This window comes from Drosophila simulans, chromosome 3L (genome assembly GCF_016746395.2).
Source record: "Drosophila simulans strain w501 chromosome 3L, Prin_Dsim_3.1, whole genome shotgun sequence".
NCBI classification, from domain to species: domain Eukaryota; kingdom Metazoa; phylum Arthropoda; class Insecta; order Diptera; family Drosophilidae; genus Drosophila; species Drosophila simulans.
The window spans coordinates 4,943,310-4,969,704 of NC_052522.2; the positions used below are offsets into that span (position 1 = coordinate 4,943,310).

General features: G+C 42.8%; 2 protein-coding genes across 2 annotated transcripts in view; both read right to left on the reverse strand.

Moving 5' to 3' along the window:
- Positions 1 to 26,395, reverse strand: part of LOC6736836 (connectin) — a 128,189-nt gene that overhangs the window by 67,665 nt on the left and 34,129 nt on the right. The window lies entirely within an intron of this gene.
- LOC6736846 (ATP synthase-coupling factor 6, mitochondrial) lies at positions 7,066 to 7,713 on the reverse strand. Its single transcript, XM_002083666.4, has 2 exons — positions 7,362 to 7,713; positions 7,066 to 7,310 (listed from the first exon to the last, which is right to left on the reverse strand). Exons 1-2 carry the CDS (start codon positions 7,655 to 7,657, stop codon positions 7,163 to 7,165), a joined length of 444 nt encoding a protein of 147 aa, XP_002083702.1. The 5' UTR covers positions 7,658 to 7,713; the 3' UTR covers positions 7,066 to 7,162.

Genomic DNA, 26,395 nt, shown 5'->3' on the forward strand with positions numbered 1-26,395 from the left:
TTTTGCGCTTGTCGCGTATCATTTTAAGCTCTTTTACATAAATTTTCCCCCGCCCTCCATAAACAAATATTTTTCGGTCACGGGCGATACATTTTCCGAAAAGGGACCAACGCAACGCTTTGTCGCAGTTTTCAACTTCATTTAATTTAATTTATATTTCAGCAGTTGGGTAATTTATGTAACAACTTTTTGGCTGCCGCCGCTGCTGGTGTCCTTGTTATTTGAAACTAATTTGCATAAAGCGAACGTCAAGTGTTTTGGCATCCGCCTTCTACCTGACACATCCATATGTGCCTCATTGAGAGATGAGCCTGCTTATAAAGCAACAGGATCTGAATCGGAATCTGAATCCGAATGCGAATCCGAGTCGCCGTAAATTGCGCCTTGATGACTCTTTTGAAAAGGGCCCTAGACTCGCAATTCGATTTCACTTTTATGGCGCATAAATTATTCAGAGTTTGTCTATAGTCTATAAAATGTTGAGCTTCGTTGAGCCAGCACTAAACAGGACATCATTCCGTTGACCCCCTAGCAACGATAACAAGGATCCACGGAGCAATGGCTGACCTTGTATCCCTTTTTTTTCTAAATAGACAATTTGCCCATCTTTACGCACTATTGTTTTGTATTCTCCGGGCGATGTCTTGTTTCGTCCTGTCGCTCCCTTCGCTTCGCTGGCATAGAAATCAGTTTAGTCCTGCGACATCGCCTCGATTTATGCCAGAATCCTTTTGTTGCCTTTCTCACTGTATTTTTTGCGGGCTGCCAACATTTTACGACTAAATCGAGGGCCACAAAACGTTACGGCAAATCACTTTTCAGCTTCAACTTTTCTTCAGAAGCATATGGGCATCGTTTAAAAACAATTCGAGCTTAAAGCGAATGATCAAGACAATGTTGTTGATTGCCTTTAAGGAGTCGTACACTGAATAGTAAAATCGTAAGCCAACGCAGGAGGGGCACCATTGCTTCTACTTGGGTAAATTCAATTTAATTTCCATTGGTTTTTAATCCATTTAAGATTTTCCTTGGCGCTCTCCATCCGACTTATTGAAAATGCAGCCTCATTGTTTACCCCCCAAGCAGTGCTCAAAAACAAATAGAAGTGATGTTGCACTTTTCGTTCGTATTTGCCAAAGCAAAAAAATAAACAAGTCGGGGAGAGAAAAGTGATTGAGTGATTCCAATTAGTTGATTTAAAGTGTATTGCCATAAATGGGGGAAATCCTATAATAAGACATTCGTGCTCGAAAGGACTGTCTTGCATCCTGTGCCAAAATCATTTCGAACAACTCTTCACATGATAAGATCAATTTCACTTATTGAATATAAAGAAGTCGCTTAATACTGAACTTATTTGCCTGAGTATGCTGTTTTTTCACATGGTATTGTATCTTCCAATCGCATGACAGAAGCATTAATACAATAATGTATGAATAAATAAAATTTAATTTTACGTAAAAACTGACAACAGTCCCCAGACAGAACCGTGGATGAAAGCCAGCCAAAATCCGAGGGGAAGTAAGGAAACTTGGCAGGTCAGGGAGAAAGAAAACAGTTTTGTTTGTTGGCCCGCTTGTTGTGTGGCATATTTGAGCGTATTTGCACAAAATACGTGAAATTACGCGAAAACTTCAGTTTGCTTGTGTCCTGCCAACTTGTCCGTGTCCTTTGTGCCACCAAAAAAAAAAACGAAAAAAGGAAAACCCGTAAGAAAAGTTCAGAGGCAAAAGCTAAGTGCCTGCAAAGATGACTGTGTGACTTGTTGTTATTTTGCATTTAATTTCGACGACCTCCAGGGACCAAGTGGCGTATGCGCAATATTTTACAACACAAGCTTGTGAGCGAAACGAGCTTGTCGGTAAGGACCTTTGTTTAATCTTTGGCACATTGAGAGTTGCCCTTTGCCAACTCACTTTATAAGCGAATTATTAATGAGCTCCTTGCCATATAAGTTAATAATCCGCTGGGCACCAAAATGGAAATGGAAAATACTCCACCAATAATAACAGGAACACTTTACGCCCAAGCCGGAGCGGAAATCTCATTTGTCATGCAGCCTGGCCATTTATCAGTTGGCATTTAAAAAGCCATTAAAACCGAATCCGGCAGGAATGAAACTGAAAAAAACAAATTTTTATAAAAATAAAATTTATGAAAAAAGAAGGAAATCTGGCAGCGTGGAAGTCGCTGGTTCGACAGGTTTTCTTTCAGTTCCGATTCGATTCATAATTTAAAAGCCAGCCGATTGCCGGCCCACTGACTTTCACCAGAGCCAGACCAATAAATTAATATAAAAATTCCTCACGCCCAGCCAATAAGTGAACAGTGAACCGTTTTATCGCTTCGTCCAGACTCGCAGGATGGTAAGGATAAAAGGCCTGCAGTCGCAGGACACAAGACCACGCAGCGTCGCCGTCTTGAGATCGTGAGATGTCTGAGATGCCGGCACACTCGAGCCGTTTGCTTTGGACTTGGAACTGGGAACTGGGAACTTGGGACCTGGCTCTGGAGCTCCAACTCGAACTCGGCCCTCGGAGGCCATTGTCGGCCACTTGGCCAGACATCTGTGGTATGCGCAAATAGAACATGGCATAAAACGGGGCCCGGTTCGAAAGCCATCAAACATTTATGGCCACGCGGACGAAACATAGCTGCTGGTTATTTCATTGTCTGTAAATAAATGTAGCAAGTCAAATACCTCAGCATACCACTTGGTTCATTGAGATATTTTAAGACGTATATTTGTTTCAGCAAACGATTTATTTTTAACTACTGCCCGAGCATAGTATTCCACTAGTTATCAGATGCAGATACTAACCAAAATGTAAGTTTTTTATTAAGTAATTGCAGTCGACGCTTAAATCGATGCAACCACCGAGAGTCTCTTAAATCTAAAATCGCTACATAAAAAAGTCGATAAAGTTTTGCATGTGACCCTGTTGCAAGAGCGAAAGAAAGGGGCAACTTTGTTAATGGTTTTGTCATAAATTTTAATTCGATTGCATCAGAGCAGACGCTGAGGCTGCCATTCAAACTGGGCATGAAAAATGCATTAGACGCTGCAGGCAAGACTCGAGGAGCCGGCTGCAAAAGTTTTTGATGGTGCGGTTGCCCACGAAGACAGGATTCCCAACACACACAAGAACTGCACACACTATCGCCTCGGAGAGAAGCCAAGCCGCAGACACAGTCCGTTGTTTGAAGACTCAATTAATTTATGCAGTGTGAAGTAAAGTTTTCGGCTCGAGGAAGCCTTAAAAATCGCATTGAAAGGGCGGCAGAATGAAATGCCCAAATGCCCACAATTACAGCATACGAATGGATGAAGTAAGTAATAAGGCGCCAGCAGGCTGGAAGATCGGCTTCGTTCAGCAGGAAATGCGTTCAATTAATGAATTTTAAATGCGTTCTCATTGTCACTTCCGCACGCCGAAGGCAGCACCTGCAGTCCACGGCGCACGGTGCGTATGCTTGACGCGTTATTTGCAAGTCAACCACCAAGCCAAGTCTGTGGGCGCGGCATGCCGGATCTGATGAAGGATAAAGGACACTGCGGCGCCATTATCTTCGCCATAAGGCATACTGCCATTCAGGACATCAAGCTGCAGGCAAAATGAACAGTGGAATTAGAGGATTGAAGCCCACATTGAAGATTGGGAGAGAAGCCCACATTGAAAACTTTTGAAGATGAACCTTATACTTGTAAAAGCTTCTAACATCATTATTCACCAATAGCTTGTTCTTATTTATTGTCAAGTGATTTTTACGAGCTAATTTTATTGTGAACAGCTCTATAAATAGCTTTGCCCCACTGTGCCCGCAGGTGGGAGGCAGTGCGTGCGCAGCCTGCAAAAGGCGCCCACATTAACTACAAGGATAATGTCGCCCGTCGTCCGCCCGCCGGCTGCGGCATGAAAAAATAACAAGAAAATGCCAGGCATCGTTCATTACGAACCAAGGCTCAGGCTCAGCCCTTTTGGCCAGGTGCGTGGATGTGGATGTGGATGCGGCAGGACCAACAGAAGGATAACAGGGGGCACAGGACGAGCGACAAGACAAGGAGGCATCCGAAATGTTTTATTGTTGTAACTGTCGCCCGGCGGCATAATATATAGTCTGGAACGTATCCTGGAGCGCGACTCCGCCGCTGACACAAATCACATGCAACCTTTGTGGAGCGCTCGCCTCCGGGAAAATGAAGTGGAACTTGGGCATTTTTGGTGCTCTCCGGCTCTCCTGCTCACCTGCTTGTATGTACGTGCCCGCATTTCGCAGTTCCTGTATTTTGGACTTGGTTTCGGGAGACCAAATTACGTAAGCTTAAAGGGGGTCTTAGTGCTCTATCTTGCCGGTAAACCGTCGCCTTTGTCTGCGTTTGCCGTCTTCCGTTTTAACAAATGTTTTGTTAGCGCAGCGCTCTCAAGTTTTCCGCTTGCAAAAATTATGCGGAAACGGAAGCGACAAAAGGAAAACCACAATTGGAGGGGCGTCCTGTGTATCCCGTGTATCCTGTGTGTTAGTGCGTGTGTGTTCAAGTGGCACGTGTCCTGCACACACTCACATGCCACACAATATATACACACATATACGCACTTATATATCCACCTGGACCCACTTTGTCATCAGGTTGAATTAGGACTATTCAATTTTCATTATTAAATAATGCCCAGGCATTGATGCGTACGTGCGGCTCGGCAAAATTAAATGCACATCGGAATTTATGGGTCCCGGGCAAAATGACAAATAGTGCGTGGCTGATCCGCACAAGACACACAAGGTAAAAGTGTAATTAAATTTGTCCAAAATTCGAATGCACATCCTGGGCGAGGCGAAGGAGCCATAAATCTGGGCACATAAAACCCGGCCACCGCCCCGGCTCACAGCGATAAATCACAACGAAATTCACATAATTTTTATCGTTTTGCACAATTTTGCATGTGCTCACTTACTACATACATATATGTATCTATATGTATGGAGCGAGCCTCCTTTCGCATCGGTTTTCAAGTTAAACGTTTCAATAAAGTCGAGCACCTGTCAATAAATCGAAATTGCCTCTCGTATTATTTTTATCGGCTACGTTTCGTTTACATTGCACAAGATGCTTCACTTTCAGCACAGCCAGCGGCCAGATATATATACATACATATATATATATCCACGTCTATATATCCACATATATGTGAGCCACAGTCATGTGTCTGTGTGTGGTTCGAAAAAGCGGGAAAGCGACCTTAGATATCTCTCACCGCCTCGTCATCGCCATCATCTTCTTCCAGTTGAGCGGATCCGGTGGGTGAAGTCCCAATTCCTTCTGCGGTTTCCAGTTCACCTGGCTTCTCCTTGAGTTCCCAACTTCTCTTATTTCTTGGGCGGTCGAGTTGGCAGTTTAATTCAGTTTTCGGCAATCGAATTGCGGACAGTTTTCATGGCTTTAATTACGGCTCGTCCGCCTTTGAAGTCATTTTCCTCGAAGCTTTAATCTTAATCCACTTGCGCTTAAAAGCGGCCGAGCACAATTTTTACGAGCGCCTGTGCTTTATGAAAATTTAATAAGCCGGCAACGAGGAGAGTGCGCATAATGAGAGTGGCGGCCTGGGCCCGAAAAATCGGGACATGCCAGGACAGCCAGCAACCAGCCAGCATCCAGCCACCGCATCTCATTCGAATCAGAATCTGACTCCTCGGATGAACCAACCAACCAACCACCGCCCACACATGTCATGTAAAAAGACTGTTTAACAAGCAGAGCCAAGAAGGAGCAGCTTAAAAATGAAATGCGTTCCTCGTTTTCACATGGCTGCCATCGAATAGGTCACAGTGGTTCAAAATGTCAAAAAAAAATAATTAATTTTAGATAGCGGAAAATTAAATTATGATTTAAAGATATATACCGATAATTTACTATGAAAATTTGTGTGTATCTTATGATAATTTCGATTTATCAAAGTGATCAATTAAACGCTGTTTCTGTTTGATTATGGATTATAAAATATCGATTTTAAATTTGATTGAACTATTTAGAATTCAAATAAATATATAAAGCCTCAGGTTTACTGCGAGAATAATACCTTTTATTAGGCAAAAAGGTAAGATGGGAATATAAATCTTTTAAATTAAACCCCCAACCCAGACCACTGTCTTTGTTTCAACCTTGTGCAAGACGTTGCTCTCGTTGTGCGGAGCCAACAAACAAGCGAAATATTATTTACGAGCTGTCAAATCCCAGTTAACATGCCTTACACAAGGAACAAGGACGTCTTCGGTGTGTTGGTGTAGTTGTTTGCTCGATGCGGCCGCATAGTTCTCTAAGAGACAGCTGAAGATGCGCTGCCACAGTTACAGGACACAGAGCTACAGATACAGATTAACAGCAACGGTACCAGAGATATAGACACAGATACACGGGTACAGATACAAACGCACTGCGAGATACTCGTATGGCATTCAGAAAGTGTGCCAGGACGTCTGGACCGTAGTCAAATGCCGGATCCTTGGATCCTTGAGGCCGACTGTGGCGGAGCGGCATAATAAAATAAAAAAGCATAAATGAAAGCGAGGCCAGGCCACGAAAATAATTTAAATTTATGTACTTGTGCGTATTTATTTGTGCGTTTGGCTTTTATTTCCTTCGCGACGTCTCTTGATTTGTTTTTCTCGCTCCCGCGCTCGTCCTTTACACGCTGCCTCTCGCTTTCCTTCGTTTTATCAAGAGCAACAGCAGAAAGCATTAAATTCAATTTGCTTATGTGAGTATCTGTGTGTCTGCCACTCAGCGTCAGTTACACGGAAAAAATGGAAGGGGGTGGGATGGGGCATGTGGCATGGGGGAGCGCCAAAGGACGAAGGACCAAGGGGAGGGACAAGGCCATGCGAATGGCGGCGACCTGTTGTGTTGTTTAAGGAATTACTTAACATGGTAAAAGCATGTGTGTGTGTGTGAGTGCTGCTTATGCATGTATGTGCTTAATAAATATTTCGGTGCCTTCTTTTTTCGGGTATATCCTGGAACAGCTCCAAACGGGTAGCTCGAATCTGGAGTCATTTAAATGCATTTTGTGGTAACATAAACATTTTATAATTTTTAATTCAATGCAAAAGTATTAAGAATTGTGCGAAAGTTTTAACAGCATTTATAACGATTAGTTTTGGTGATGATCTACTTTTTTTTGTCCTTTTCATGCTTGCCCTTTGCTTCATCAGCTTTCTTGCCATCTTTGGCTTTCACTTCTTTTTCACCACCCTTTTCTTTGGCCTTTACTTCTATATCTTTATTCTCTTTCTCAGGCTTTGGTTGGTTCTCTGGTCTAAATATGTATATTTTTATACAATCTTTTTTCAATTTAAAAATAACTTACAGATCATCAACCGAAATGGGATCAATATCAATATCGGGCAACTTGAATTTAGGAAACTCGAGCATATCCACGCCCTCACCGCCGCCGTATTGAACAGCCAGTCGCTCAGTGACTTCCTTCAGCTCCGCCTCGAATTCCGGACCAGGATCTACGGGCTTTCCCTTGGGACTCTTCAGCCGATACTCACGCACCTTGTCCAGGAAAATCTGGTAAACCGGATCCTTGTAGCGATTGGATGCGGTAGTGCTCACACTCCTACATAAAACTAGGCTTGGTTTTAGGATACGGCTAAACATTTTTTGTTAGTTTTGTTTACTGCTGACACGATACTGTTTCTATGCGATAAAATATGATTCTGAGATATATATCTCCAGGTTAATTTGATTTAAATAAAATCATTCATGGTCTTCAAGCTGGTTAACGATCTTTTTAAGATTTGAATTTATATTTCAAAACGTTTTATATCTTTCATTTTGAGTATCTTTTGCGTTTATCAAACCCCCCAATTTGGGCTAGCGCATCTGAAGTGCTTCCCTGCTCCAGGACCATTTTTTACGCACCGTTGCTGCCCATTCTCCATTATTCCCGAGCGTGTAAGATTTTCTCTCTGTCTGCCTCGCCTTATCTGCGAATGTCTGTGTGTGAGTGGGCTTGACAATGCGAGTGCCATCTCGACAAGTTTTTCTCAAAAAGTGAGACAAGTGGAAATCCGTTAAAGAAATACGTGAAACACATAAAGGCGATGATGTTGCTGCTGCTGCTGTTGCTGCTGCTGATGTGCACGCAGCAACATACATACATAAATATATGCGCGTGTGTGGACAAAGAAATGTCGTCGGCAGCAAATAAAAATTAATTGAAAAATGTTTATCAAGGACTTTGCAGGGGAAAAATTTAAATGCGCAGAGCAGAAAAGAGCTGAAAAGAGAACTGAGGCGGCGGACAAACTCTGATAATTGATGGGAAGACATGGCTGTGAAAATTATAATTAATATAAATTCCCATTCAACTCCTTCCCCTCCCCCCACCGTCGCTGACAGTGCAAATAAATGGATCATTGTCGAGTGCGAAATGAGGAATGTGTAGCTTCTAAGCCGGGCTTAATCGGCCATCGCCACATGCCATCGCAGCCAGCACTCATGCTGCGTTTCACATCCGCCACTCGAATTAAAATATACGAACATATAGTACGTACATATTGTGTGCAAAATATCCACACCGAACTAAAAATTATGCAACGCATTAAAAATTTAACAAGCGCTTATCCGCTTAGTGCGACGCCCGCAACACGAGGGGTTTTTGCCCGCCAACGTCACTTTCAATATTTAAATTTTGACATTTTCTGCATTTGACGCCGCCATGTTGAGGGAAGGTGAGGGGGGGGGGGGGAGTGCTGCGCGGGACATGGACAATATTGCATCAATGCAAATTGGGCAGAAATAATATGCAAACATTGGCACAAACAGAATGGCAACCTAATTGGCAGCAATAACAAACTTGCCACGCATTTGCGATTCCAAGAAGAGGGTTCGCTGTACTACGTGTTTTGAATCGATCAAGTTTCTAATGCAAATACTAATATAAGTTTTTGTCAAAAAAAAAATAAGTGAATTTAGCTATTAATATATAGTGGTTTTCTATCTTTGTTTCATGTTTTGAAACTTACTTATTTTTTTATCAATATTCTTATGAAGTAATAGTTTTTATCAAAGATACCAAAATTTTTGTGCACCAATATAAAGTTACCATTTAAGCGTTCATTGGTGAAAACAAGAAGATGTAGAACGGTTATTGCCTGCTGGTGGCATATATCAGGGCTTTTTTGTCTGGTGCCGAGCGCATGTATCTCAATCTTCATTCCGACTACTACACAGAGCTAAGGATTAAGCAGTTGTGCGGCTGCCACGCCCCCGCCATTAAAGTAGTTTCCCCTAACTTGGTTAGAATTAATATTTAGCTGAGCGCAACTTTATTTGCAGTTGGCAAATGCTTTAACCTCCCCCGCCGACAACAAAGTGAGCAAAGTATCCTGCGGTTGCCTGCCGCTCCTTGAACGTGTATCTGTATCTGTGCATCTGTGTATCTGTGCATCTGTGTATCTGAGTATCTGCGTAACTGTGTGGGTGTTCGTACATACTGTGGCTGTGTGTGCGTGTTTTAAAATGCAACAGATGCGCCAAATTAATGCGACCATTAAATTGTATTAGCGTGTGCAAAATGTAAAGCGCATTTGCCAGCAGATTGCTCCAGCCAAGTGCGAGTGTATCCGAGTCCGGGTTTCTGTGTGGGATTGCGAATGCATCCCGCTATCACCGCAGTTGCTGTGCGTTGTATTCGCTGCAAATTTGTGTGTGAATAAACATGAGAGTCGTTGCATTAATGCGCATACAAAAGCCAACTGAGTCGAGTCCTTGCCGGCGTAACAGCTATCCCTGCGTAGGAACAAGGATTTAAATATCCCCGAGAGCGAGGGGGTTGCGGGATGCGATGCTGGGGGATTGAGAGCTGCTCAATGCTAAAATATCACACAGCAGCAGCATCAAGTTTATGTGGCATGCCACAAAGTACACACAGATACAATTACACAGGCACCGAGCGATATACAAAACTGCATTTGCCGCTTTTTGCCCGTGTTTGCGCTTTTCGCCGAGCTCTCTCATAAGTGCAACTTCAACGCCAACAACGCGGCAGCAAATAAAAATGATAAATACGTTTTTTAACTAGAGGATAAACAAAGGGGGGAAAATTAAATTTTAATATCGTTTACCCCATTGTAACCTATATCAGAGAGGCATGTATATTAAAAAAAGCTGGAAATATGAAAATGTCAGTAGAAAAATTATTTTTTGCAATCAAGAAACATGAGTGCAACTGCTTTGTTTTGAGCCACGAATAAAAAAATAAATATCAATGCTATAAATGATATTTAAGACTATATAGATATTCGATTTTTGTAATAATTTTTTTAAACCAACTAAAATAACTTTTTCTTACACACATTCATATATTCCTGCAAGTTAGATAACTTTTAACTATATATTCAATGGACCTCAAATATTTTAAAAATATTTCATTAATGTTTTAAGGCACTCTTCCATTTTCTTTAGTGCATCTCAAAGGATGCCAACTATCCGGTGGACGGGAGTAGGGTGCTGGTTGCAGATATTTATTCATTAGCCATTTGGCATAATTTGTTGGCTAGCTTTGGGCGCTCTGTTTCGTCCTGGTAAAATTGCCAGCAACAATGGAGCAGTTCCGATTGGAAGAGGGTGGTGTTGGGGTGGTGGTTACCACTAATAGGCTTCTAATTGGGCAGTCGCCGCCTTTTTGTTTGCGCTACTATTCTTTTTTTCGATGTGCGCTATTACTCGCTGTTTCGGTATTCCAATTAAAATGCATCTGTTGGTGATGTATCTGCACCCTGCCGCCGGCAGTTGCAAGTAATTTTAGCCACATATTGCCAAAGTGCCGCAAATAGAAGCAGCCGTGCTACAGTTGCCCTTAAGCTGCACGCAGAGCTCATTAGAGCGAACCAAATCTGTGCTTAGAAGGGGTGCCATTGGGTGGTCTTTGTTGCAATGGAGCAGGGAGTCCGGGAGTACCGAATACGGAATACGGGATATGGGGTATTAGATCCATTAACAGTCTGTACCTGCTTGATTATACATTTCGGCCTGCCCGGAGGAAGCTGCTGCTGCTGCAGCTGGCGTTGATTTGGATTTTCGGCTGGCTGATGCGATTAAACAAAACTCACTAATGGAGCTTACTTCACCAATTTGGCGGCCAAAAAACGAGCGGATAAAGCGTGCACAGGGAAAAAAAAGTGGGGTTCGTAATGAGAATCCGCTGTTTATGAAAAGGGAGCCTAAATTCTTTTGTGTTAGCGTTAAACAAACACATTTAGAAATGGGAAAAAATTACTGAACTATAAAATTACCATGTTAAAAGTGTGAAGTTAATGTTTGCGGAACAAAGCTAAAGCTACTTGGTGGCATTTAGATGCAGCATTAAAATTGAAAAATGTCTTAGGTCAGCTGGATTTTGTAGTTCGAAGAATTTTTTCGAGTATAAATATATTTCCTGCATGGTTTCACTTAGGGATTGAGTCGTGTTTATGCCCCACGCCTGTTGCGGTCATAATTGTATTAATGAACACATGCCCTGCCCGACCCCCAGCCGCCGAAGCCAAACAGGCGGATTGTATCTCACGGATGCCGAGATACGGCGAACAAAGCACTGTGCACATATATTTGCATAGGAATATTAATGCCATAATTATTTGCCACATGGACACAATGCACAAGATGTATGCAATATTTAGCATGTCAGTTAGTGCCCGAGTGTATGCGTGTGTGGGTGTGTATCTGTGTGACCCCTCTGTGGCGACCGTTGTAATTCCAATTGCATTTTGGCAATTCAAGCAGCTCGGATGGCTGTGAAATATTTCGGCTTCACTTGCCAACTGATGCATTGTTGCTGCTGCTGTTTTGGGGTTTGGCTCACAGAGACGCACTAATGCATAATGTAACTCAATTAATTTGGGCTGGCTATTATTTTAAGTACATATGCAGCTCAGGAGAAGAATTTTGGCCGCAGTCATGCAGTCAACCTGTCAATTCACTCGAGTTCCTTTCACTTTGCTTTCAGAGAGATGAAAACCATTTTCCTTATCTCGGTTCGACAACAGTTTCGACCAGTGACTAGTGAACTTCTGATTAAATATTCATTAATCTGTAATTTCTGCTAATTATTGCGTTGATCAAATATTTACGTTCAGCTGATGTGCTATTGTTTTGCTTCCAAATTATGCACTTGCCGAACACAAATTAGGTCAAAAACTAATGTCTATCGTATCTCAATGTTGGTTTTTAAATTGTTATTCATTTCAGATAAATAGCAGTATATATTGTTAGATATTGCACTAAAAATACATTTAAATTTATATCAGAAATCTTAAGTATTCTGTTAAATGGATTTCATATTAACTTGTGCAGATGGAGAATCTACCAGTTATAAGAAAAACCAATTATAAGGATATGGATACAAGAGTTGGGTATAAGTAGTCACTTTTGTAACCCATTTAGCTGGTATCCCATTAAGCCTATACGCACAACACCGCCTCGATCAGCAGCCACTTCTGCGGGATAAATTCCATTGTTCTCGGCTCAAGCGGCGGTATTGAACCTTGAACCCGATACCTTTTAGCCACCCTTGAAGAAATGCGAAAGTGGACTAGGCATCATGCCGGGAAATAAACAAGTCCACCGACTCGTATCCACATCAATGGCAATGTGGCAGCGGATTCGAAGGAAGCGTGGTGCTCGATGTGGTGCATAATGAATGGAATGCATTTGCAGCGGTGGTTGAAGTGTGGGTGGCAGTGGTGGTGGTGGTTGTGGTGGTGCCACTGGAACGGCGGTGCTCCCGCCATCTGTGTGCCAAGCACTAAGTGCGGATTAAAGGTGAAATAACGCAGCTTCGAGCCAAAAACCGAACAAAAGCCACCACCAAAGGCAAACAGAAGGGGGAAAAGGATATTCCGTACGATCCAAAAGCATAATGCCTTGCATTAGCGTGCAATTTGCTCATTTCCAGTCAGCTATTACACCATCCAATCGCCCCCGCAGAGCAGTACTTAACGCTAATCCAATGCACTGTGCCCGGATTCCCCGGCCTGGCATTTGCTTATCAAACAATTCCAATATGCTTGCGGACCTTAGTCTTCAATATATCTATTGCTGCTATACACGGAAATAAATAATTTCATTTAAATTCCAATATAGCTGAAATTATATTTGCATTTTAGTTATATATTAAATAACAAATTTAAAGAGAGGTCACCAAAGGTTGCTTGGTTTATATAGCTTGTATAACTACATATTAGCCCTATCTGATCCCTATCTAAATACCTGAGCTCAGTCCAGAATAACCCACAATTGATTTTACTATTTTATTTTTCTGTGTACTGTTTGCTACCCCTCCCACGAGATATTGTTTTATTGCATAATGGGTGAAGTGTCTGTTCTGTTGAGTTCCGTTCTCCCCTGTTTGTTTAGGATTAGAGCTGAGAGCCCAGTCCCGAATCCGAACCCGAACCCAAAACCGGCAACTTGCATCCATTGTTCGAGTGGCTGCTGGTGGCTGCGCCGGCGAAGGGTCGACCCTTGACCCTGAGCTCTAATTTGAGTTTGACATTTATGTCAATATTTGGTCAGTCATTGTTCGCACTCGCACACACACACGCACACACACACCCCTAGATATGTGACTTTAGGGGTTGGCCTCTATTATATTGTTACGCTTGGTGTCCTCATTGTATCTACCACATCCACCTTCCCCTTCCACTTCCAGCGGCTCAACCCCACCCCTCGCACTTTTTGCGGTTGGCCATATGCGGGTGCTGGAACTCAGGTCCACTAATATAAATTTATTGCACACACTAAAATACAATTAAATAAATTATGAGATTTACTCAAAGCAGGGCGATGGGCATTTCTTATGATTTCTCCCCGGTGCAGGACAGGCGCTTCTGTCTGTCCCCGGGTAATTACCATTGGGGTCCAAGCAGATAATCAGCGCGTTCAGGTGAGCGAAAGCTTCTGAATCGTGGCCAAAGAATTTCTGTTAAAAGCCGCAACAAAGTAGCGCAAAGTAAGACAAAGTAGACACTTCCCCTCCTGCGCAAAAGTCCCGGGCAGTAAAAGCGCAACATGTTGCCTCAAGTAGCACCGACACACACACACAAGCACACACAGAAGGCAATACAACTACACCGCTCCGGATACAAGGATACAAATGGCCGGGCCAAGAAGCGGAGCCCAGACTTTGCCTACTTTGTCTGCCGGTGGCTCATCTACATGAAAGCGAACTGAACCACCCACCCCCTGTAAATTATGGAGCCGTGCACGTCTGGTCATTAAGCCAAATAAAACCGGCGCAAGATTTATACACGCGCCAAGAAAGGATCCTTGCTGGAGGGAGGTGTTGCATGCACTGAAGAAAAAGTTATGCAAATATTCTATTTATTTACCAGAAAGTGGTATCAACTTAAAATATTAATTAAAGGTGTCTAATAGTATGAAGCAAACAACAGTGGAACGCTTTGCTCATATTTAGACTGCTAAGGTTTGAATAAAATATGAATGAATACAGAAATGAGAATTAATCACAATTTAAATGTATTAAGCAATTTTACACCATCATTTCGCAGAATATATTTGACACCGCTTTTACCAAGAATTTCTTCCTGTGATATATCAGCAAATAACAGGCAACAGAAGGCTTCCTTTTAAATGGACTCGGACTAGTCTCGATTTTGGGTGCGGTTGCGCGTTGCGTTAACTTTTTGATATAAATTTCCAGCTGCTTGTGCGGCACTTAATTTTCCAGCCCCGACTCCAACTGCGACTCTATCTGGGCTCCCACCACCACTACCACTACCATTTCCCAGTTCCCAACTCTATTCAGTGCCTGTGTCCTGGACACGTGCAGCTTTTTGCCACCTGCCTCCAATTCGAGGTGCAGCATTTGGCATTCGAGTTTGCCGCGCAACAGTTAATCTTAGTTACGTTTAGTCGGCTGGAAATAAACTCACATTTGGACTGTGTCTAGGCCAGAGGACATCTATTCAGCACAGCCCAGCCCAGCCAGACACGTTTAATAAGATCACGTAATTTATTTAATTTGATACGCTTCTTGTGTGCTGTTTTATGGAGAATATGTGAAATAAGTGGATCAATACGTCCCAATATTAATGGGGTTCTACGAGATAGGATTAAGCGGAAATTGTCCACTGGTAAATATCGTGTTTGCTATAAGTATTTAAGGATGAATTCTGAATGCATGGTTTTGTTGTAGATGAAAATCTTTTGGAATAACTAAGTACCATTAAGATTCACTCTTATTAGATTTACCATTGTGGTACACGTGTACCTGATTTTATAATACACAAGCAGCCCCCCTAACCACACACTTTTCAATTTGTCTGACTTTTAACCGAAATTGAATTATAAGAGAATATCCGAAAACAATTACTTTCTCTTCTCCAATTTGTGTCACTAAACCAGTTAGAGCTGTGCTCTTTAATGCACTTTATCCGGCTGAAGACTAGTAGCCGCCCATCCGCAGCACTTTAGAGTTTAATAAACTTTATCAAATGCACTCGAAATCAAGTTCCACTCGGCACGATACAGCTCCAAGCGCTACCGATCTTCATTTCGATAACTTTTCTGCGGCAAGGACGATGAATGAGGATGCGGGTGATGAGGAAGTGGTGGTGGAGGAGGAGCACAAAGACGAGGAGCCAGGGAGTTAAGCACACATTTTGGTCTGGCAAGTCAACAAAGTGGCGCCGAAACTTTATCTAACACTTTGCAGCTTGGCCAGATACAGAACAGCCGCCTGCCTGAGGAAAATCGGGTGGAGGGGGGCGAAAAACCAGGGGAGGAAATCTCAAGTTTCAAGTGCAGCCAGAATGCGTCACGCACTGGTGGTACAAACGAAACCGAGCACTTGGCCCATTGTTTTAGAGGGGGAGGAGTTCGGATTAGGGGAGGCGGAGTCGGAGCCTGGCCAAACTTTCGGCACACTTGGTGCAGTCGTAAAAAGACTTCTCTAACGGCGACAAAATCCATATCAAAGGCTGGCATAAACCAGGCCGAGCAACAACTGCAAATGGCTTAAGCTCAAAACTAACTGCTAAATGGTTTGCTGCGGACTTTTCACCCAAGTGCGCTCTAAAAATTGCCGCACACTTTTTCGGGGCACGCAACTTGGCTCGTAAAGTCCAGTCATTGCCATTTTATTTAGCAGCAGGACCTTTAAGACTTCGCCAAGATGTTTGAAAGTATTTGATACTAAAAGAACACTTTCGGAGCTAAAGGATTTTTGTGGGCCAAAATAGTAAGTTTCAAATAAAATATAAAATACACCTACCAGACACTTAAGACATTTATAAGGCATCTTACTATACCTACTGTCTTACTGTACTCCTTTAATAGGTTATTTCCCAAATATCCGCAGTATACCCATTCTAATTGCAGCTTTCTATTGTTCGGCACTATTGTTTGCCTTTTGTTTCATTTGCTTTTAATTTTGCGAGTGTTTCGGTTAGTGCAGCTGGAGTCTGCTTAGCATCTTTTTTTGGCGCCGCGTCGAGTTGCAGTTTCCAATTTGCAATTTGCCCCAGGGCGCCATAATTATTTTGTTGCAATTAAAAGTCTTGACACTGCCAAAGGAAAATTTGCCCAATTTATGCCCCAGCTTCTACGGTTTGTTTGCCAAGAGGGAAAAAGCTGCGAAAGAACAATTACGCCGCCCAAGCAATTGCAATTCGAGGGCAAACTTTTGCCCCGTCCTTTCGCAATTATTTGCCAAACCCGAGACCAGACACTTGATGACTGATTACCACCTCAATCGCCCTGTCGGTATTTATGAGAGATGGGTCAATCGAGCGAATCACAAATCCGGAATCACACAAATCAAATATCAAACGATCCGCCATAAATGTTTGATGGCTATAAAATTTCAATTTGCCCTATTAATTCAGCACAATACACAATGCCAAAATATAATATTTCACAGACACCCCCCTTCCTTCACCGCGAGTATCTAAGCCATGGCGAAAATTTTACATAGAACCAAATTAATTTTAAATTATGCATGACCTGCTAGCGAAGCGAAACGAAGCGAAGCTCAAACCGCTGGGGATTTCGAAAATTTCCACCTGCCAACATTAACCCAGAAAGAGTGGAGGGTGTCAGTGCCTTCCAAGGACCGCCTGGCCCCCAATCCCCAGCTCAAATGCCCCGCCCACGATGTAATTTAAACCCAGTTTCGAGGAACTTAAAGAGGACGCAGGAAGTGCAGCATCTAAGTGGGCGGGAATGGGCCGAATGGGCGGGCAATGGGTTTTTCTTTACGAGTGGCGAGTTTTTGCATTTATTGAGTAATAAAATCGTAAATTTTCCACACCGTGTTGCAAGTGAAATCCCCGCACCCGGCACCGCGACCCCACAGACCCTCAGGCTCTGCAATCGCTGGACATTCAACAAGCGCAACGCGCAACGGACTACTTCAAACGGATGCACTGAGAGAAATTACTGAAAAGTAATCTATTTAAATTTAATATATAAGATACAAAAATTTTCCATTTTTGAGTTGTTTTTCGAGATATGTTTATTAATTAACTTTACAAAACTATTACAAATACTGAAAGGCAAGCAATTGTTTCTCCAGGTGTAAAACTATAACCTGGTCGTAGGTGCGCCACGGGACAGAACTCCGACCGACGCTCGCTTGCCTCCTAACGAGCCGTGGCCAGGCGTCCCACCACCGCTGGCCCACTCGCCCACCCGCCGAATGATCTACCCACCCACTCGACCACCACCCCCACGGAACCAACCCCTCAATCACCCAGGCCTGTCTGCTGCTGCCGCTGCTGATGCGGCGCGATTCCTTTGTGTGCCATTGTCGAAAATTGAATTTCAAATTATTTTCACAGCTCTCTGGGCTAGTGGTGCTCCACTTCCACTTCCAGATCCACTTCCTGCTCCACCTCCACTTCCACTTCCTGCTCCACCTACACATTTTGCCGACGACTGACTGACATTGAGCCGCGGCTGTCTCGCTGGTGTGGTCTCTGTATAATCGCAGCTTTATTAATTTTTTATCGCCTACTTGTGCGGCGATTTTTTGAATTTTTATTGGAAATTAAAAATGCTAATGTCTTGAGCGTCACACTGCTGGGCATTGTGGCTTTCATTTGGCCCCCAAATGCCTTTCTAATTTGAGGTCGAGAGTATTGCCGAATGACTTGTCAGCGGTTATTAAGCACTTTGATCTTGGCCAGCTCGCTGTGGACTCCGCCTTAAATTCTTGAACAAGTCGAGACGTTAATGATGTGGCAAATTATTATGGCAGCTGACAATTGACTGGTCACCCCAGTCACACTTCCACCGAAAATAAGTTGCCCGAAATGCATTCAACTTGAATGGCCATTGATTTGAGCCTTGGGTTTCACTCTTGATTGGCTTTGGCTTTGGCTTTGAATTTCCCACTCCCAAACTGCATTTATTGAAAACTTTTCACTCCCAGGGAACCAAGGGATGGAGTTTGGATGATGGCGGTGGCGTGTGGGTCTGTGGGCGGCCCAATTGTGGAGCAAATAAATTTCAGGCCACATGTCTGGGTCGTAACATTTAGCTTAGATGGCAAACAATTTGCCAAATTGGCCCTGGCATTATTTTTCTGGCTAAAGGCTTTTAAATTAATAAGGCGGTTCGGGCGTTTTGGGTCCAGGCAAAGTTTGACAGGACAAAGCCCAAATACGCTAACACCAAAATAGGGATTACTGGGGAGCTGAGAAGATTATACTGCGTCGGACATTGGCCAGAAAAAGGAGGTAAAATTTAACAGTAAATAAGGAGGAGTTATTATAAAACTCCTTAAAATCTTAGTTCAAAAATTTTTAAATATCTAGAGGAATACTTTTTTTTAACGAATATGATGTGTTATAAATTTCTGTGTACTTTTAATTCGTCTTTCGTGCATATTTGATTCGCGTGCCAGTCTGGGGTTTATAATTTCTTAACAAAGGTGCATATGATTTGCTTAGTTGCTAAACGCGGCCAGTCACGTGCCACAAAGGGGCACTGAAAACCCCTGGAAAAGGACCTCCACAATAAAACCCCGCTATATAAAGCTGACAGAAGTCGAGACTGGGAGAAAGTCAAATGTCATGTTTATGTCATGTTACCATTTCGCTGGCTCCTTTTTTCTCCATTCTTTTCTTGGTTCGGACGCTTTCCTTCGCTTTGGAATTGTTTGTCTGCTCAGAACGCGCGTTTGTGCGGCACATTTCATTTTATTTGTTTGGAAATATTTCACTTACTCTGACATCCGCCAGTGCTGCTGATAAACTGGGGCCAAAAGCAAAGGCGGTGGCTTCAGCCAAGACGCGCCGACGCCAGTCACGCAGTTACCACCTAAATCGGCCAACCCATTTCATGTCTCAGCGGGAACGGGATCAGCATTCCAACATCCCACATGCTTTTATGACATTTGCCCCTTATGACAGGTGTTTTGCGCGTGTGCGCCGCCATCTTCTTAGCCCAACTAAAATATTAATTTCCCCCTTTCGCGACTCTTGTTTTTTATAGCCTTACACGCTTGATTTATGGCCCAGTTGCAGCTGAGAAGAGAGTAGTATGCAACAGGAGGTAAAAGGGTTGGCTGGGATCTGCCACCCCTGAGAATTCAATTTAGCATATGGCCAAAAAGCTGCCGTCCTTAATCAGCATCGAAACTGAAGCTACAACATCCCCAAAAAAAATAAAGGAAAAATTAAAAGATTAAACTAAACGCCTGGCTGCGCATTTCCCGCCATAGATAAGTAGCAGGAGCAGGAGCGCGGGAAGCTCAGTAAAAGGAATTAATTCAGTTAAAAGTTTCGCATTAAAAGCAAAAAAAAGTGAAAAAGGGGAGCTTTTTAAAGGAAGAGCAGCCAGCGGATGGAAGGAAAAACTCGACGAACAATAAAAATGGAAAATAAAAAATTAAAAGAAGAGTAGCAAAGTTGAAAAACAAAAGTTTTTAAATATGCTCGTCTGCTGGTTGGCTTTGCCTTTAACTCCTTTGGCCGCTTTGTTTTCCCAGTTTCTCCGCCAACTCCCTTCGTTCTTTTTTTAATTTTTTTTTTGTTTTTTGGATAAGCAGGCTGTGGCGACTGCAGCAAAACAAATTGCAAATTAAGAACTAATTGGCTTACACAACCTAAAGCAGCCATTAAAAGGGCTGATGCCAAAGGTAGCGCGCATTCACTTTAAACTTCGCGGCCAAAGTTTCCCAGCAGCTCACAGATCAGAAGTTGGAAGCACGAAAAAGAAGAGTGCAAGAAAAGCGCGGAAAAGCTAAGAGAAAATCAAATAAGTTGGCGTGAAGCACACCAAACACAAGCAAGGAGTGTCCAGCTGCCAGACCTGTTGTTCTACATAATTAAAAGTGAAACAGCAGCATCCTTGACGCCTGAACTCAAAGAAAACGAACAAAAAAAAAAGGACATGAATTAGGGGAGCTGACAGTCCCTTTTCGAAGTCCCCTATCAATTATTTAGATAATTATTTGCACACTTACAGCTTAGCAGTTTGCGTGAAAATCGAAAATGGACTGCGCCTTTTTGACTGCCAGAATCAATTATCACCCAGAGATTACATTACGCATTCGCCACGTGGGCCCTGCACTCGAAGTTTTTGCCCACGACGTGCATTTTCACTTAATTTATGCAATTAATTTACACTCTGCCATGTCAAATGCAACTCCCTTCCTACTTCAATGACTATTAAGCCCATCAAATGAATGGAAAGGGTGGAAAAAGTCGAGCAACTTGCACTGACAACCTCTGTCACTGGATTGTGTCCTCTGTGTGTCCTGCAATCAATGCAAACAGCAGCGTAATCGCATTGACCAGGACATTAACTGGCACAATATTGCTTCTGACAGTAACAGCAAACGCAACGCCACTGCAGCCACATGAACAATAATAAGAATAATGCAATGGCATAAATAAACATCATGGACCAGACTTTAAGATAAATTGTCGTTTAAGTGCCCTAAAAAACATTACGAATTTAAGAAAAAGTCGGATAAAAATACTTTTATTAAAGTGATTCCAGGCTGTCACATCATTGGGTTTGCGAATCATTTGTTAAATCCATTAGTTTAATAAATAGATTCTAAAATTTACTTTATTTTCGCACTGGATACAACAAATTCTCTTCAAAAAATATCCTCCAAAATATCAGCTTATTTCAGCGTTTTACCATTTGGGGTGGCCCAAAAGTGGAGCGGGATCACTGGGCCCCAAAAGACCGGCCAGAACCTAAGCAGCCGAAACGAAACGCATTAAAAGTGCAACAGTTTCAAGTAAAGTTATTTCTGTTTGACCGCTGGCTATTCGCCGAAAAACGGGTATGCAAAAAAAATATGCTATATACATGAAAATCAGTGCTTTTTTGTTGTACAACTCTCCCGGCAGCTGCAAAGTAATCACAGCAATGGGTTCTGGTGCTATTTCCATTTGCCGACTGTGGAGTTTTGAGCTGTGGTACTACTCCTTGTTTTTTGGGCTGCTTTCGGGCAGTTTTTAAAAATTAACACATAACAACACAGAGGCGAGCAATCACTGCACTGGCTGGAAGCACTTCCGCTCCGAGTGCTGCAGCCAAACATTTGAAAACTTTTTACATTTACATCAAGCGTTTGCTGTTAGAGCGTTTTATTAAATTATTACGCGAACACACACACACACACACGCACGCAGAGTAGCTGGGGAAAATTCATAGACTGAAAGTTCGAGGCTTTATGAGCTGCTCCTAGTTTGGCCTGTTGGGTCGCATAAATTTCCGTTTCCGGCGACTGCAAATGAGCCACAAGCGGCCACAGTCGCCCAGTTTGGGGTCAGTCGGAGCACTTTAGGCCACAGCTAAATTTGTGGCCCTTTCGCGGCACGCATTGTAATGCCAAGAGCACTGCGAACAAATTACATTAAATGGAGTCATATGAAAGGGAAATCTTGTATAATGCCTAATAAAGTTGTTTAAAACTTTCCCTTTATATCAATTTGTAATTTAAAACAACATAAGACAGTATTTAAATAATATATAATCAATATTTCTAAATATCCTAATGGATATCCAAATTGTTCAAGCTACAATCTTTTACTTTCGGTGCATTTCGGTGAGGCAAGATCTGGCCAACAGCTGGAGACCATCCAGGACATCAGTCAAGCCGCCGAGCTTAATTAATTATGTCGTCTTTCAGTTTAAAGGCGTTTAAGATGCCCAAAGCGACACGATGCGAGAGGGAAAGCGGAAAAGCTGGGAAAGGGATTGAAAAATGCGGCTGCCGCATGCCGACAATGAAAAACGCGACCGCAGCAGCAAACAGCAACAGTGCAGCTGACTAACTGCCGCCAAGTGACCCAAATTATTCACGCTGCGGACGACGATGATGATGAGAAGGAAGCTCAGGCAGGAGAAGATGCAATGGGCATGAAATGGGATGGGATGGGATGGGTGGAGTTGAATGGAATGGAATGGGAGACCACTCCAGGACCGTCAGCATTGCATGAATTATTTTATTCTTTTCCCCCATTTTCCTCTGTGACAGCGACCGTCAAAAGGGCACGCCAAGTTGTAAAGGAAAGTGTTAAGTATACACGTTCTTGGTATCTCATTCGAAAAAACAACTCTTAATATTAAATATATTTTTTTTTAATAATCATAATATTCATGATGCTAAAATTAGGCTGGCAAACTACAAACGATACCCACTTTATGCTTGCGATAGCCTTCTTATGTCAATCAGCAACTGGGTGCAGTAATCTTTGTGAAATCAGTTTCGGTGGCTCACTCTGTTATCGTGGAAAGCGTTTAGCATTAATAAAACGCAAATAAAAACTCTGTCAAAGCGCGGCTGAATCTGTAAATGGGGGACAAAGCGGCGTATACTTGATACGGGCTTAGCTGTTGTTTGTGTGCGTGTGTGTGTGTGGGAGAGTGCTTCTGCATTTGTGTGGGTGAGCGGCACGCAAAGCATTTTTGATTAGGCGACGCTCTGAAGCGCGCTACGTTTTTGACTTTGGCACACGGCGTATACGCAACGTGAACTTTTGCCCCTGCCAGCTCGGCTTATTTAAACGCTGCCATCAATCCTTTGACTAACCTCAGCTCAACCTGCCATTTGCTGCCTCTGGCCCTCTTTCTCTGTCGCTCTCTCACTCCCTCTTTCTTTTACGCGCTTTGACATTTTAAAAGCATTTTTATGTAGAATAGCTGTATGTGTGAGTGACTTTTTGCGGTTTGCACTGGTGTATGGCTTGCATGGAAATGTGTTTGTGCCTGTGTTTAAGTGTGAATAGCCTGCATTGCCCTCTCAAAAGTTTTCGCATAGTTTTCCAGCTTTCCTTTTCTTTTTACATATTTCACATTTTATTTTTCAGCTGTTGCAGAAAGTACAAAATTATTTCGCCCCTTTTGCGACCCTTTTCACTCTATTTATTTTGCCTTTTTAATTATTCGCAGTTATTTAAACCATTTAATAGCTATTATTTTGCTGTTAATTATGAGGCATAGAACCGAAGGTGGCTGCAATTCCCCAAAGCCGTTTATTAACAACTAATTGCGACTGGCAATGCGTGGAAAAAGTTTGTCATTTCTGGTCAGCGTTTTTAGTTTTTTTTTTTTTCAGTGACAGTTGTTTTTTATTGTTAGTGCTGTTATTTAATTTAATGAAAATTGATGATAATTGTTTGTTAAATTAATTGAATATTGTTCATTTATGCGGTTTACGCATAGAAATTGCCGGAGGGCAAGAACATCGATGCTGCAACATTGATAGCATCAGCTGCAATTATGGTCAATATTAACAACTCAGCAGTGAATGTGGTTGCAGGGGAAATCAAGGATTATTAGTTATCCAATTGTGGCTTCAAATCTGACTTCTCCGCAATAAATTTTAATACTGTTAAGCGTTGGCTAGACGTTTGGTTTATTGATTAAAGATACTTTTAAAGAGATCATAATTTTTTGTACAAGCTTCAAATTTAGCGAGAGATAACCGGTTTCGAATTTTCTTAGTGTACCCGCCATCTGTTCATTCATCGGTGTGTAAACATCTTTCTAGATCCACTTTTCGCAACTTTCTTGTGGCAGTTTCCAACATCCTGCAGTTTGCCTGCACCTTTTCCTATCTCTCTCACCTCATCAGCTTGCACAGATTCCATTTCGTTTGAATTTTCCCCTACTGCCACGCCCCCTATCCCCCGAACGCGCCCACTGCTCACGCGGCAGCTGGGAAAGCGCATGCCATTTATTAAGAGGCAACTATCAGTTTCGCCCTGCAATGGCAACCGTGTAAAATACTTTTCGAAACTTTTCCTAAGCCAGCAAAACAGACGATGGGCGGGGCTGAGAGGGGTGCTGGAAAGGGGGTGGGGTCACCCAGTGAGGGTCAGTTGCCGTCTTGTGCTCAACTTTCGCTTGCATGCACTTTGCTCACTTTCCACTTTTCGCTCCGCCGTTTGACGGTCAAAAGTCAACTCGAAGTCGAGTTCACTTCAAGTTGAATTTGTTTGCAGGGGCAAGTGGGGGCATCTGGGAAAATGGAGGTTACGAGCAGCTATACTATATAGCTGGAGTGATTCATTACTTTGATTCTTTGACTTCTATTCACTTAGTTGTCCTAGTTGCGTGCCATTTTGTGTGCTTTCATTTTCAGCCACCACAAGCTCTGTTCTGTTCTGCTCTGGCTTTCTCATTTCCCGTCCTGTCATTCAGTTTTAAACTGCCACAGACAAATAATGACTCTATCTTTTGCTGTTTATACCTGTTACTCGTATGGTAAAAGGATGTACTAGATTCGTTGTAAACTTTGTAATAGGTACCCTAATAAGTGAATGGAATGCTCTCTGTCCGTCTATCAGTTCTTATGAAAGCTGTGATCTCGGTATTTACAAAAGCCAGTTTTGAATTTCCCTAGCACTACTCATAGCTAAGTAACAGGTATCTGATAGTCGAGAAAATCGACCAAAGCGTTCTTCCTCATTTAATGCTCATTTCATACTTGCCATATTTTCAGCAAAACAATTGCTGCCGTCACGCATACCAAAAATCTGCAAAAATATGTTTTAATATAAGTTCCCCCCTCCACCCACGATGGTTGGTTAAAAAGACTGTAAAGCAACGTGAACAACGATGTGGATGGCAAAAGTTTTCGGGGCAACTCTAATAATATTAAGCGTATAGCATAAATATTTAAATTTCATTGTCACTCGCACTCAGGCGACCCGCATTTTTATGCAAATACTCGGCAGCCAAATTTATTCGCCTTTGTCACGCCAAAAGCCGAAGCCCAAGCCAAAGATACACATGAGTCTGAGTCCTGAGTCCCGAGTTGGCAACATGCGGTGGCCCGCGGCAAGACATGGCCATCAACTCTGGCCAGTCGGAATATTACCGGTTGTAATAATATTTGATACCCTTACTGAATTCGATAACTATCAGATCAGGCACGCTACATCGAAGCTCAGATTTAAAATCTTAACTTCTTTACGGATTGTGATGTGTGATTATACCTATTTTTGACATTGACTTTACTAGAAGTTTAATATTAAATAAATACTACCATATGTTTAAGATTTTTATGGACCTGCAACTACTGATTTGTTTTCAATTGGTGCCACGTTGTTTGCTTTGGGGTGCCACATTGTGATGGTGCAACAGCTTTTTAAAAGGGTATTCCCCGCGGGACTTGGGTTTTGCCTCGCGTGGCGTAAAACAAAGAACTCCTGGTTGGAAGTCGGGGCTCCATGGGTTGTCGAGTTGAGCGGTCGATGGGTGCCAGCCAAATGAAAACATCAAATGGCTTGTTTGCCTTTGCCAGGTGGGTCGAAATCGTTGTCGTCTGGCTGATAACTTGGCAACTTCAACTGCTCAACTGCTCAAATTATGCCGACAGACGCGGGCCGAGGACGACGACCGCCAAATGGCAGGCGGGACAAACAAAGTCCACAGGACACAGTCAGAGGCAGAGACACAGACACAGACACAAACAAGGACAATTGCCGAACGTGAGCGGCGCGACATGCCAAAATCGAAAGTAGGCAACATCAACATCAATAGTGGGCGGTTGTAACACCCACACCCACACCCACACCCTTACCGGCACCCACATCCACTTCTCCACAGACCAAATGGCGGCAAAAAGAAATGAACTGAAATAAATTGTACGTTTCCTGAGCAATTTCCATGGGATGGCTGGCCTGCAGGATTCGCCATGCCTTTTTTGCGATGGCTGTCGCTGGCAGGGCATTAAATAAAACGTCAGCTCCAACAATGCTAAAAGTGCCAGCAATCAAATAAATTCAAACGTGACCAAAAATATCCACATATTCGTATTATCCACTTTGCTCGCTCTGCGGACTGCGGACGGTGGACTATTGGGCTGTGCGGTTGCATTGTGCAGATTTGCGTCGCGCC

Excerpts from the sequence above, each read along its gene's own strand:
- LOC6736846 (XM_002083666.4), bottom strand. The coding sequence starts at position 7,657 with ATGTTTAGCCGTATCCTAAAACCAAGCCTAGTTTTATGTAGGAGTGTG. Across the intron at positions 7,311-7,361 it reads CCCATTTCGGTTGATGATCT|ACCAGAGAACCAACCAAAGC; the intron begins GTAAGTTATTTT and ends ATACATATTTAG.